The sequence below is a fragment of the Rhagoletis pomonella genome, unplaced genomic scaffold, assembly GCF_013731165.1.
Source record: "Rhagoletis pomonella isolate Grant_MI unplaced genomic scaffold, Rhpom_1.0 Rhpom_scaffold_00013, whole genome shotgun sequence".
NCBI lineage: Eukaryota > Metazoa > Arthropoda > Insecta > Diptera > Tephritidae > Rhagoletis > Rhagoletis pomonella.
This window is the reverse complement of record NW_023458567.1, coordinates 9,191,888-9,204,851: the sequence shown is the minus strand read 5'-3', so window position 1 is coordinate 9,204,851 and position 12,964 is coordinate 9,191,888. Positions and strand designations below refer to the sequence as shown.

Below are 12,964 nucleotides of genomic sequence, written 5' to 3'. Positions count from 1 at the left end.
TTTAGTTGTGCATATTAAGGTCTCATTACCCAGTACCTTTTCTGGCTGTACTTAACTTGTAATATGTAATAAATTTTTAGTACCAAATTTTTGTACGAAACTTATAACTTTTTAGAACTGAAAATTACGCACTTTTTATGGTATGATTTATTCGATGTAATAAATTTTTAGTACCAAATTTTTTAAAGTATTTTTTATACTGCATAGATATGTAGGAATGTAAGTATTTGGTTATAAAATCGTAACTCCACTTTTTATATTTAGTACAAAAATTAATAAATTTTTTTTATTTAATTCTAATTCAAAAGTGTGTTGATGCAGATATACAATTTTTAGTAATGCAAGAGAAATTAAAATTTTTAGTACTCAATTTGAAAATTTTAGCACAAAATATTTTACAATCAGGAGTCAGTTAACAAATTGGCATACTAAAAATTTGTAGCTTGCATTTAAAAAAATTTAATAAATTTTTTTGTAAAAAAAGCTTTCACTACAATTTTTGGACAAGTATTTTTAGTACAGGTTTTTAAGCACAACATTTTCAGTACAAAATTTTTAGTACCAGAATTAAGTACAAACTTTTTGTACATTATTTTAATGACGAAATTTTGGTACAAAATGTTTATTAAAAAAATTTGAATAACAAATATTTCTACACAATTTTCACTGCCAAATTTTTTAATACAAAATTTTACGTGCAAAGACTCATTAAAATATATTCAGCAACAACAAATTTTCTACAACAATCTTAGCGCAAATTGGCATACAAATTTTTAATCAAAAATATAGGATGAAATTATCAAAACAAAATTCAGTCAAATTTTTTTTAAAACATAATGTTTTAATAATAAATTCTAGGTACATTTTTTTTTGTGCAAATATTAAGTACAAATTTTTTAGAAAAAAAAATTAGTATAAAACATTTAGGAAAAGTTTGAATTAAAGTTTCTAGGAACATATGAAGTATCGCACAAAACTTTTAGTTTATAATTTTTAATACAAAAAAAAATACAAACTGTCTATAGAAGGCTTTAAGCATCAAAAATCTATTAGGTTTTAGCAACGAAATTATCTATAAAAGCACTTTTCGTAATGATTATCATAACTACAAATATTTAGCTACATACATATGTACGTACATATGTCCAACATTCCATTGATAGCAATGACAATTTACATGCATAAATTTATTCAAGACCAAAGTTTATGCAGAAATTTCTGAATTTCATTTCATAAACTCCGCGAATGTGGCTCTCCCATCCGCAAATCACATATGAAGCTCTAATTACTTTAATAACTTTTACAAAGTTTTTATAGGCAGTCAGCAAAAACAGAATTAATATTTTCCACATACACACACAAACTTACACATATAACCTACTCAACACACACACAATTAAAAGCAATGAAATGCAGTGCAAAAATATTCCGCGAACGCCAGATGTAGAATACATAAAAAGCCTAGACCGTGGTGTTGAGGTTAAAAATAAACGCTGCACAAATCGTAGGCTGGCAAACTTCCTTCGCTCTTCACTCTGTGTGTGTGTCATGTCGCACGTGGAAAAGCAATTATTTTTAGCAGGACATTTCGAACACGCACACACACCCAAACAAATATGTATGCATTAATGCCTGTAGTGGTGGGATTATGAGTAAGGTATAAAACAAGCACACCACTCACGAAATGGACAGCAGCTAGGATATAAAATATTATATATTTTTACGATTGATATAGTTGCAAGGACGAAAAATATATTCGTTAACCTAAGTGTACAAGTGTGCATGTATACAAGAGGACAACATTGTCATGCTGACCGCAGTTTTCGTCTGTGTAAACTGTTGCATGTCCTGCAGCCGTTGTCGCTAGCGCCGCTTTACAAACCCACTGCGTTCGGCGGCTGGGCAATAAGTGAGCAGCAATAAATTTTTTTTTATACTTTATACACACATTGTGCTTGCTCATTGAGTACGAGTATGTGTTTCTGTGCGCTCGTGTGCCTGCGCCTCGCTGTCTGTGTCTGCTGACCGAAAATAGCGAAGCCAAAATGTTCGCTCTGATAATTGACATTTATTGTTTTCTGGCTTCGTATACCTGCCTGGCATGTTAAATACAAAAACAAATAAATAAATAAATTCGTGCTCGCTTGCGTCGAAAACGTAAAATAACATGTAAACTAATAAATGAAAATGGAGGTAAAAACTATGGTGCTACCTCACCCAACCGCTGCTAGCGAATTTTAGTATCAACAAGCGAATTTTGTGAGTTTAAAATTTCTTCGCAAGTGTTGCATTTTATGGCATGAAATTGTTAAGATATTTTTTTTCTTAGTTTTGATAGCTGTGCAGTACAGTATAAGTATACAAATTTTAGTACGCAATACTACTTATTTTTGAGTTTCGACGAAATTTTGCCTACTTAACTCACCTAAACTTTTAAAATAAATTTTTGAAAGCACAGAAACTTTTTTTGTGCAAATAACGTAAGCTATTTAATTTTTTCACACGTACAAAAAAAAAATAAAAATTTTGTAATTAGACACTAAAAAAATTATTTGTAAAAATTTTTTTGTAGAAAATTTAAATCTTTGGTATACCAAAACCACAACAAGTGATTTTTGTTGGTATAAAATTTCTACGCGACTGTTGCATTTTAAGGCATTAAATTGTTAAGATATTTTTGTGTTACTTTGATAGCTGCGCAGTACAGTATAAGTATAAAAATTTTAGTACGCAATACTATTTTCGAGTTGTCGATGAAGTGAAGTGCACACTCACCAAAACTTTTAAAATAAATTTTTTAAAGTATAGAATATTTTTTTAATTTGGAAATAAAGTAAGCTATTTAATGTTTTCACACAAAATAAAAAAAAAAAAAGTACAAACGATCAAAATGAAAATTCTGTAAGCAGAGACTAAAAATTTTGTTGTAGAATTTTTTTTGTAGATCATAAAAATAGCGATATATTAAACTATCCTGACCTAGTTTTTACTACCCAAACTAAATTTTACTTTAACCGGAAATATAATGTCTTTTCCACTAATTTTTAGTTCTAAAATTTAATACAAAAAACGTTTGAACATTTAGCATATTTTGTATACCAAAAAGATAGTAATTTAGTACTTTTTTCGTGCATAATGCAAAATCTTGCATACAATTTTTAGTACAAAATTGCAGTAAATATTTTCTCAACTCAAAACGCTTTTTGTTTTTTTTTTTTGAATTTTTGAGAAAAATTTTACACTTATTTTCTTAACCGACTTCGAAAACAGGAGGAGGTTATCAGTTCGTCGCAATATTTTTTTTTTTGGTTTTTTTAATTTAATTTTTTTTTATTTTTTATGTATGTTACCGCATAACTTTGGACCACGCCAACCGATTTCGATAATTCTTTTTGCATCGGAAAGGTAGTATCTCAGAGGTGGTCCGATACTAATCTGGTTTAGATCCGATTATTTGACTATGAAATATATATATAGAATTAGAGTCGGTTTTGTTTTTTAAAAAATTACTTGCTTTTTTTAGTGTAAACTTTTGATAGAGATAAATATGTAAATTTTAAACATTATATGGTTCAGTAAATTTAAGTATATTTTTATGCAAAAACTAAATGTTTTTTTCGAAATTTTTTTTTGTATATTTTAGGCAACTTATATATATATACATTTTTTAAATTGTATAGTACTCCGTAAGAGGAGTAATAGTAGTAGAAGTAGTACTGGTAGCAGCAGCAGTTTAATATAGTAGTAGTTGTGGTGGTAGTAGTAGTAATTACAAAAGCAGTAGTGGTGGGAGTTGTAGAGTATTAAGCCTAGTAAATAGTAATCGAATTTTAGTGGCAGTGGTAGTAGTTCTTAGTAGGAGTACTAGTAGTATTATCAGTAGAAGTAGGGTTAGAAATAGTAGCAGTTGTAATAGTAGCAGTAATAGTAGTAAGTTAGCTAAAGTAGTTCTTTTTAACAAATTTGTACAGTGAATTTTTATACCCTCATTTATAGTTTTGAATAATTTTAATTGCGGTTTTCAACGAATTGTTTTTGTTTTTTTCATATAAAAAATGCATTTAATAAAAAAAGTACAAGTACGTACTCAAAAAAGGTTTTTCTTTACGAAAATAATATGCCCAGGCTCAAGAGGTTCTGAGTTCAGAATTTTTAGCACTTAAAATAGTTTTTTAAGCCAATTTCCTGTTAAACAATTTTTGTGATAAATTTTTTAGTAACGACGCGTACATGTTTAGTACTCAAAGTTTGGAATTTTTTTATTAAATTATATGCACTGTAATTTTTTTATTGAAAAAATAAAATTAAGCCTTCCAGTCTGTACTAAAATATTTAAAAAATTAATTTTGAAAATTATTACTTAAGGAACCCCAGCTTGAAATTCAGTACGGATTAAATTTTTGATTGATAATATTTAAATTCTAACCCTTTTTAATGCAAACCTTTTTCTTTGTTGAATTTGTTACATTACATAGGTATTAAAAATTTAATTTTCTTATTGAAAAAAAAACTCTAAAAATACATGCATTTTGTTGCAAAGCTTATAAGTGCTAAAAATGTACTTAAAACCTTCAAAAATCCTTTCGTTATTTGATTTGATGTAACATTTTTACTACATAAAATTAGTACTAAAATTATTAATACTTTATTAACCGAGTTTTTAAAGTTTTAATTTAACGAAAAAAAAAATTCAAAAAGAGTAAAATATTGGTATACAGCTAAAAACCTGGTAAAAAATATTTTTCTATATTTCGTTAGATACTTTATCTCAAAAGTTAGTGCATAATAAGTTTTGATAAGTAATAATAACATATATCACAATTTTCCTATTTTTATTACAAATTAAATTTATCACAAGATTTTTATACAGTTGCATCGAATTTTGAGTACTTAAAATTTAGTAATATTCTGTTTTTTAAGCATTCCTAATCGAAATTTAGTGCGTACTTAATTCAATTTGTCCAGAAATATAAATTCATTTATAATTATAAATAATTAATTTTTTTGCAAAAGGAAAAGGAATCTTAACAAATTGCGAATTTCTATAAAAGTTTAATTAATAGATCTTGTGCAACATCCTTTTGTTCTAAAATAATGCAAGATTTTGTTTGGTTTTCATTTTAATTTAGAACCAGTTAGTAAAATTTTTTTAAACAAATTTTGTGGAAAAGTTGAATGCACAGTAATCTAAGTAAACACTAGAGTTCATATATCGGTTTTGTAAAAAAATTAGTACTTTTCAGTACAATATGAATTAGTGCTAAAAATTCATCGAACATTTTAATACACAGTAAGTTATTTAAACATTTAAATTCAAGCTGTGGATTGTTTGCAAAAATATGAATTTTTAGAAACTTTTTTTACGAGAAAAAAATTTTGTAAAAAAAAATAACAGTCAGTAAACTAAATAAGCACTCAACGCCAATATATCAGAATTTTGTAAAAAAAGAGTTGATATTTTTAGTACTAAAATTTTCAATATAAGCCTCGTCATTTTACTACAGATATTTAGGGGAAAAAATTTTACTATTTTTAGTTTCAACTCACTCAACTTTGACCGTTATTTCGTTTAGGCCATGAGCGTGAAACCCTCAAACGAAAAGATCCAGCATCCCCAACCACAATATTTACTCAAACACACAAAACTGCACGATTGTTTGGGTTATCAGTTGGAAGTGATTTTAAGGTTCTCATCAGTCACAGTCAAGCGATAAGCTTAAGTGATAATTCAGCAGAATTCAACATTAAAACAATTCGCGAAAGCTCTCATAGGTCCATGACAATCAAGCGAAATAGGCAGCGTAACTTGGCGATAGTCTCGCCTTATCACCTACGCCTTGGAGAATTTCAAAAACATTCAGCGACTTCAGTGCAAATCTGTGCTTAAAAGTGAAATGTCGTTGGAAAGGCTCGGAATAGGACAGCGCGCGATAATTTACTCCTTCCTAACATTGCTAGTAGTGCAACTCCAAAAGCCTGGCGCCCATGCCGCAGCAACCACCCCGAATGAAGGTCGCACAACAACAGACACCGCAGAGGAGAACACAAACACTAAACCCACCAGCGCGCCCAGCAGCGCTGAGTCGCCTCAGTGCCCAGCTGACTACTGGCCCCGTCAGCTGGACACAATGCGCAGTTATGTGGATGAAATAGCTTGGCCTTGCGATGATTTCTACGAGTACGCTTGCGGCAATTGGCGCGCGCCATATCAATTGCGCGTTCGCGGCGCACATGACACACTGACCTCTGTCAAGGCGGACAACAAGCAACAGCTGATGACGTATTTGCTGGAGAAGCAAGAGGGGGTGGTGCAAAATAGTACGCGTCAAGCTACTCTGCCTCGAAGAGAGGAGGTCGCCGTACGTTTCTTCAACGCCTGCATTGAGCGCGCAACTGGCGAAGATGGCGACAGCAGACACGTGCATTTCAATGTTGAGGCAGCGACGCACCGCACATACACCAACGAGCTGCGACAGTTGAGTGATTGGCCAGTGCTCAATCCCAATTGGATGGCGACCGAAGCGAATGACAGCCTCAGTTGGGGTATCTACTTAAACGCAGAGCTACGCCGTTATGGCGTGCAGGCACTCTGGTGTTTGCTAATCACCACCAATTGGCAGCAGGCTGAGCAGCAAATTTTCTACATTTCCGCGCCAGCGTTCGATTTACTCAAGCCGACGCGGCAATCGGTGCGGTATGATAGCGACTCTGAGTATATTTACAAGCGTTATGTGAAATACCTGATGCTGGACTTGGGTGTGCGCGTGCGGCGCGCGCAAGTCATTGCCGAGGAAGTGGTTGATTTTGAGAAACAGCTTTTCGAATTGGTCGCCAGTGAGCGATTGGTTTTACTGCGCGCGCCACAAACTTTGGCAGCATTGCAAGCTGAAGTACCAGAGCTGAACTTAGGCAAGTATTTCGCGGAAGTACTGCGCGACATAGCACACCAGTTGCCGCGGGACTACGAGCAGCGCCTGTTGATTGTGGCGGATGTACCATATTTGCGTCAGTTGGGCGCGCTACTGAAACGCACCAAACCCGAGTTGTTGGCTAAGTATCTGTTGGTACAATTTCTGGCGCATTTTGAAGTGCGTCTTCACGATGAGGATAGCTTCCATGAGCAGCGCGATCACTGTCTGCAGCAGCTGCACACTTTTTTGCCAGCCGAACTGTCAGAAATTTTCATGCTTCTACAACACGCTGATGGCGACGCTGTTGCCTCTATGACGCGCACACAAACCGCCTTGAATGACATCTTCGCGCAGCTGAAACTGCAATTCGAGCGCATGCTGAATGCCACTACCGTCTTCGAGCGCGATGCGCACGGCAGGCAGCTTTGGTTGGAAAAACTGCGCGCCATGCGTCTGCTCTTGCCACAAGCAACTGGTTTCAGCAAGGATCATTTGCCGCCCAGCATTCAACTTGGGGACGACTACGACGCGAATTTGATGACGTTATGGCGCTGGCGCACACGCAAGCAACTACACGAAATACTAGAAACGCTGCTGACCGGTCGTAGTGCGCCGCCAGCATACAACAGCTACGGTCCTTTAGATGTGAACGCCTACTATCGCCTGAAGAAGAACGCCATTGAGCTGCCGGTGGGCATACTGCGCGAGCCCTTCTACAACAGTTGCCTCGACTCGGCGAAGATCTACGGAAGTTTTGTGTACATCATTGCGCACGAGCTGATGCATGGCTTTGACTACGATGGGCTCAACTATGATATGTCAGGCAATATTGGCAGCGATGTAAGCGCAAAAGTTATCATCAGATTTGGCACCAAGTCGCGCTGCTATCTTAGCGAACGTTATGTGGATGGTGAAGTGACGTTGAACGAGAATATCGCTGATACGGAGGGTTTACGGCTGGCCTTGGAGACCTTCAGACGCACTGGTGGCGAGAATGGAACTTTAAGCGCGGAACAATTGAAGCTGTTCTTCTTGAGTTTTGCGCAGACTTGGTGTGGCACTAGTGCCGCGAACGGGGAGAGTCTACACGATGAGCATAGCGTGCGCGTGAACAATGTGGTGAGCAACTTTGAGGAGTTCACGCAAGCCTATCGATGTGAGCCGCATAACGAAATGAATCCGGCAGAGAAATGTGTTATATGGTGAATTAATTATTTGAGAATTGAGAATGTAAATGCACTTAATAACAGAAATAAAAAATGTACAAAAGTCTGATGAAATTCATTGACTTTGGATATCCATAAATGAGTTTGTTCTTTTGTTTTCAAAAGAGGAAAGGAAAGTCCCTCAATATCAAAGTTTTCACGTTTTCGGTTAGTTGCTTAACAAATAGTACGCCGAAAAGTATGCAAACTTTCCTGCTGCAGTTTTTATTTACCCCGTTCATCATCTCGTTCGCCCACTTAGCAATAATAGTCCCATATACACTTCTCAAATGGTCTATGAAGAAATTTATTTGTGATACAAGTTGAAAAAGCTCTTTGTCTACCCGGCAACGCAATTCAGGAAATAGCAAGTCCACTTTGCTGTGCTGAAATAAAATTAGCTGACAGAATCATACAAACTGTGGTTCGCATTCATAAAGCTTCTCCTGGCCTAGCTAAACTTGTTCAACATACTGGCAGGCATAAAAAAATAAGCAAAATACTCTTGATCTTAGATCGTGGTTCGGACTTGGCCCGCCCTATTGGTCAAAGTTTCAAACGAAGTCAGGCTTAACAGACTGAATTTCTAGAATTATACACTAGCATTCCGTGAGCAAGCTTTCTGCAACATAGGCCTTATAATGGCACTTTTTACGGACCGTGAAGGCTTCGATGGCTAGGCTGGCGTGCGCCACTGCCTCAAAACCATGTTTAAGACAACAACCACTTTCAAAGGAAACTTCTGTCAACGCAGATCAACCACTACTGTGCATTCCGAGTTCTTTCATGGAATAGAAGCTCAGTTAGAGGACTGCCATTGAATGGCAAAAGGCAATCCGATCAACGAGGTGTGGTTGTGGTTGCTTCAGAATGGGTAGACGGTATTGGAGTGCGTGTTTGAGTGACGCTTGCTTCAGAAATCGTTGATTTAGTCATAACAGATTTGGAGAGCCATTTTTGATGTCTTTCTGGGGAAGAGTATGAAACGACGATTTTTATGAGTTCAGAGCAGACTCCAGAAGAGCCACCTTTCCCCAGTTTGTGTACTGCGATTATACAACATGGGAAAATGTGAGAACCAACTCTCCAATCTCTTTCTGTGAAGATCTTGATGAGCATGCCTAGTTGAGTGATACCTTAACATATCAGAGGATTTTTAGATAAATTAAAAAAATTTTTGAGTTAATCTGAGACAAAATTCTTTGGTGTCACTATTTCATAAGGGCCCAGAGACCTCTTTTTTCAGGCTAGTCCGAAGTAGAACTCCAATATATCATTATTTCTTAAGATCTCGGAGATCTTTCAGATGCCTTAATTCCTATGGACGAGCAGTGTTCTAAGGCATCACTACGTCTCAAGATATCGGAGACCAATATAGTTGCCTTTAATTTCCTCAGATAAGTCAGATCTATAATTCCAGGGTATCACTAGTTCTTAAGACCGCATAGATCTTTTAAACACTGCGGTTTCATAGCTGTGGTAGCCAAATGATGGATGCAAAAAAAAGCTCCTTATCTGATACCGCAAGCCATCTGGACTGAAACTTTCATATAAACCATATTATAGTGGTTCTGGTTAGCGATTAAGACTACGGAAAGATCTTATCCGGCTACTCATCTGCTATTGATTATCTGCGTCTATAATGCTTAGCATAGTAAATTTGGATAACGTCACCTAAAAATATACAATCACCCATGTTGGAAAATTTAATGAACATAATAACATGTATACAATTAGCGTACACAAAAAATATTCAATTTTAAGCATTAAATTTAATTTTGCTAAAATCATTGGACTGCAAGCGATTTGACAACACACAATCAGAAAAAAATGCTTAAAATAATTAAAATTCGCGAAATATGTATGTATTTAAAAACGACACGGCACTGCAAAATTATGCAGCATACATTTAGGATGTAAATAAGCAAATTTAAATTTACCTATTCACAAGCGCACACACAAATCCAGACGCGCGCTGACACGAAAACAATTTCACACAAACGTGCATAGTAGTAACACCATTAAATGAACATAAATATTAATTAAGTCGCACTTTGAGCGCTTGCATTATTAAAACCAAATGACGGAATTTTGGTTTTCACAAATTTTATTTTCAATGCTATTTAAAATATATGTAAAATTAATATAAATTTTGTTTATTAATAAGAGAAATTTGATTTCAATTGCTAATTGTTGCCGAATTGTTAGAATATTAAAATTTTACATCACAAAATCACACAAGCGCATTGCGTAGCATACTTATAGGCGATTAGTATACCCATGTGTCTACGTATGCTGCCGCTTATGATGGGTATTTAATTAAATTATTACTAATTTGTTGTTGAGTAATTTTTGCATGGCTTGTGCTTTTAATGCGCTTTAAATGCTTGCAGCTTAAATGCACTAAAAATATTTGAATTTAATTAATTAGATAGGACTGTAGGTGTATACAATGTTCTAATTAATGATAGTTATGGTAAGTATTTTTTTTTTGCAGAAAAGGTAATTGAGTTAATTAAAAAAGCTTAGAAAATGTTTATGCTACAAAAAAGTGGAACAATTACAAAAATAGAAAATGTCTATAAAAAATATATAAAATATTTAAAACTTTTATGAAAAAATCAGGAAAATTTTTTGCTTTAGTGCATAAACCGTAATGTAAATAAGCAATCGGAAAAATAAGGTAAAATTTTTCGAAAACAATTAAGAAAAAAAGAATTTAAATAGAATTTAATTCCTCATAAGTGCTTTGATTTTTTTTTTTTAATTTTTTAAGTTTTTGTACAGTAAAAGCAATTGAGTTAATAAAATAGTATGTATATAAAAATCCTATGATGGAAATACTCTAAAGGTTTAATAAAATAAAAAAAAGAGAAGAAATGAAAAAAAAACAAATATGTAAAACATAGGTAGGCCCGCAGACATCTAAACAATCAGTAACTATAAATTTTAAAATTTTCTTTGATGTTTTTATATTTTTGTCTTCTCTTTTTTACATAAAGTAATGAATAATAAAAACAAATTATAGAGCAAACAGTGTGTAGATAATTTGCACAAAAAAAAAACAAAGAAAATATTTATTAAATTTTTCTTTTAACTAAGTAATGTTATGTATCACAGGTTTTTAAAATAAATATGTTACCATAGGTTTTTAAAAATTTCGAACCTTTTTTTTGGTTTTGTTTTTAGATAAATTGTAAACAGTGTAAAGACGCAAGCAATGTGAAATTTTGAACAAAAAATTCGAATACACCGACTCTTGCATATTCTCCTCTATTTCAAAGCTTTTGTTTCTGTTTGTTTTTTGTTAGTAAAAAATAATCAGCCTTATCGCTAATTCCACTGAATAAATTGTTCCCACAATTTAAACAGCAAAACAAAAACAGAAAAGGAAAAATGCTTTGTTTTTCTTTTTGGGAATAGTTTAAACGTCAATATTTTTTAAAAAAATTGTTAAACCAACAATTATCTAAATTGAATATTGATAATAAATCAAGCCAAAAAACGTGAATAGATTAAACGACGAAAATGTATGAATAAATTAAAAAAAAAATTTTATTTAAAATATTTTAAAAATAGTTACATCCACAAATATCGAAAAAAATTGTTTAATGTTAGCTAAAAAAATGTTATTAATTTTTAGTTTTTAAACTTATTTTTGCCCTTCAGAAAAAAAATATAAGCTAAATTTATGAAAAAATTAATGTCGAAACAGAAGAAAAAATAAATAAAAAATATTACAAAAATTAATTTATGCTCACAGACTTCAACAAAATCAGGAGAGAAGAGTTTTAAAACTTTTCTTTAAAATACACCGTTTCTTTTCGTTTTTTAGACAAAATAATCGAACTCAAAACTGTAATTCAGCAAAATTTCAAAAGTTTTAACAAAAAATTGCGAAAGTTTTTATAAAAAAATGGAAAAATAATCCAACGACAAAACTTTGGGCTCAAAGGTATTAATAAAAATTTGAACAGTCGATAAGATTTGCTGGCTTTTCAATTTGTTCACCCTTTTTAAGAAAAAAATTTAGATTAGTTAAGCCAGAAATCTAAATTTTTGTAAAAAATAAGAAAACAGGTTCTTAAAAAAATTATGAAAAAATAGTTACACCTACAAATATCTGAAATGATGCCTAAAAATTTTATTTCTTCTTTAATTTCTTAAAATGGTTTTTGTCTTTCAGAAAAACTTTTTAAGCTTAATTTGAGTAAAATTTAATGCGGAAAAAATTAACAAAAAAACTATTATATAAAACATAAAAAACAAAAACCATGAATAAAAAGTATATTTATGCCCGCAGATATCTAATAAAGACAAGACAAAAAAATGTTAAAACTTTTCTCTAAAATCGTCTGTTTGTGTTTGCTTTTTTTTCAGAAAAAATAATTCCACTAAAAAATTTAATTTTTGTTTATTATTTTGCTTTATAGGAAAAGCAACTGGGCTAATAGAACCAAAAATTCTGCGAAAGTTACTTGATAAAAAAACGTATAAAAAAGTGAATAGTTAAAGCAAAACCTATATATTTTATTTTTTTGCAGAAAAACGTATCGAGTTCACTGAAAATTTTTTTGGGAGATTGTAAAATTTTCAGAAATATTTTTCATGTGGTTTTGTTTTTTTTTATTAGAAAAATGTGTTGAGCTCATTAGCATTATTAAGTTATTAAAAACTTCTGAAAAAAAAATGTATTTCTCCGCCGGCAGAAGCTTAAAAAAATTTTGATTTTACAACATTCCGTCAAAGCTATTTAATAAACTCTTTTTCTGCCAATTATTCTAAGTAAATACGTTTGTGTCACTCCAACCGTCAACCACCGCTCAGATATTTATTCAAAAGGCGCAC

The 12,964-nt window shown here is 32.7% G+C and overlaps 2 protein-coding genes across 2 annotated transcripts in view; one reads left to right on the top strand and one right to left on the bottom strand.

Moving 5' to 3' along the window:
• LOC118748333 (high affinity cGMP-specific 3',5'-cyclic phosphodiesterase 9A-like) overlaps positions 1-12,964 on the bottom strand; it is an 80,441-nt gene that overhangs the window by 40,331 nt on the left and 27,146 nt on the right. The gene's annotated exons all lie outside the window — the stretch shown is intronic.
• Positions 5,797-8,212, top strand: LOC118748733 (neprilysin-11-like). Its single transcript, XM_036483387.1, has one exon. It carries the CDS (start codon positions 5,895-5,897, stop codon positions 8,115-8,117), a length of 2,223 nt encoding a protein of 740 aa, XP_036339280.1. The 5' UTR covers positions 5,797-5,894; the 3' UTR covers positions 8,118-8,212.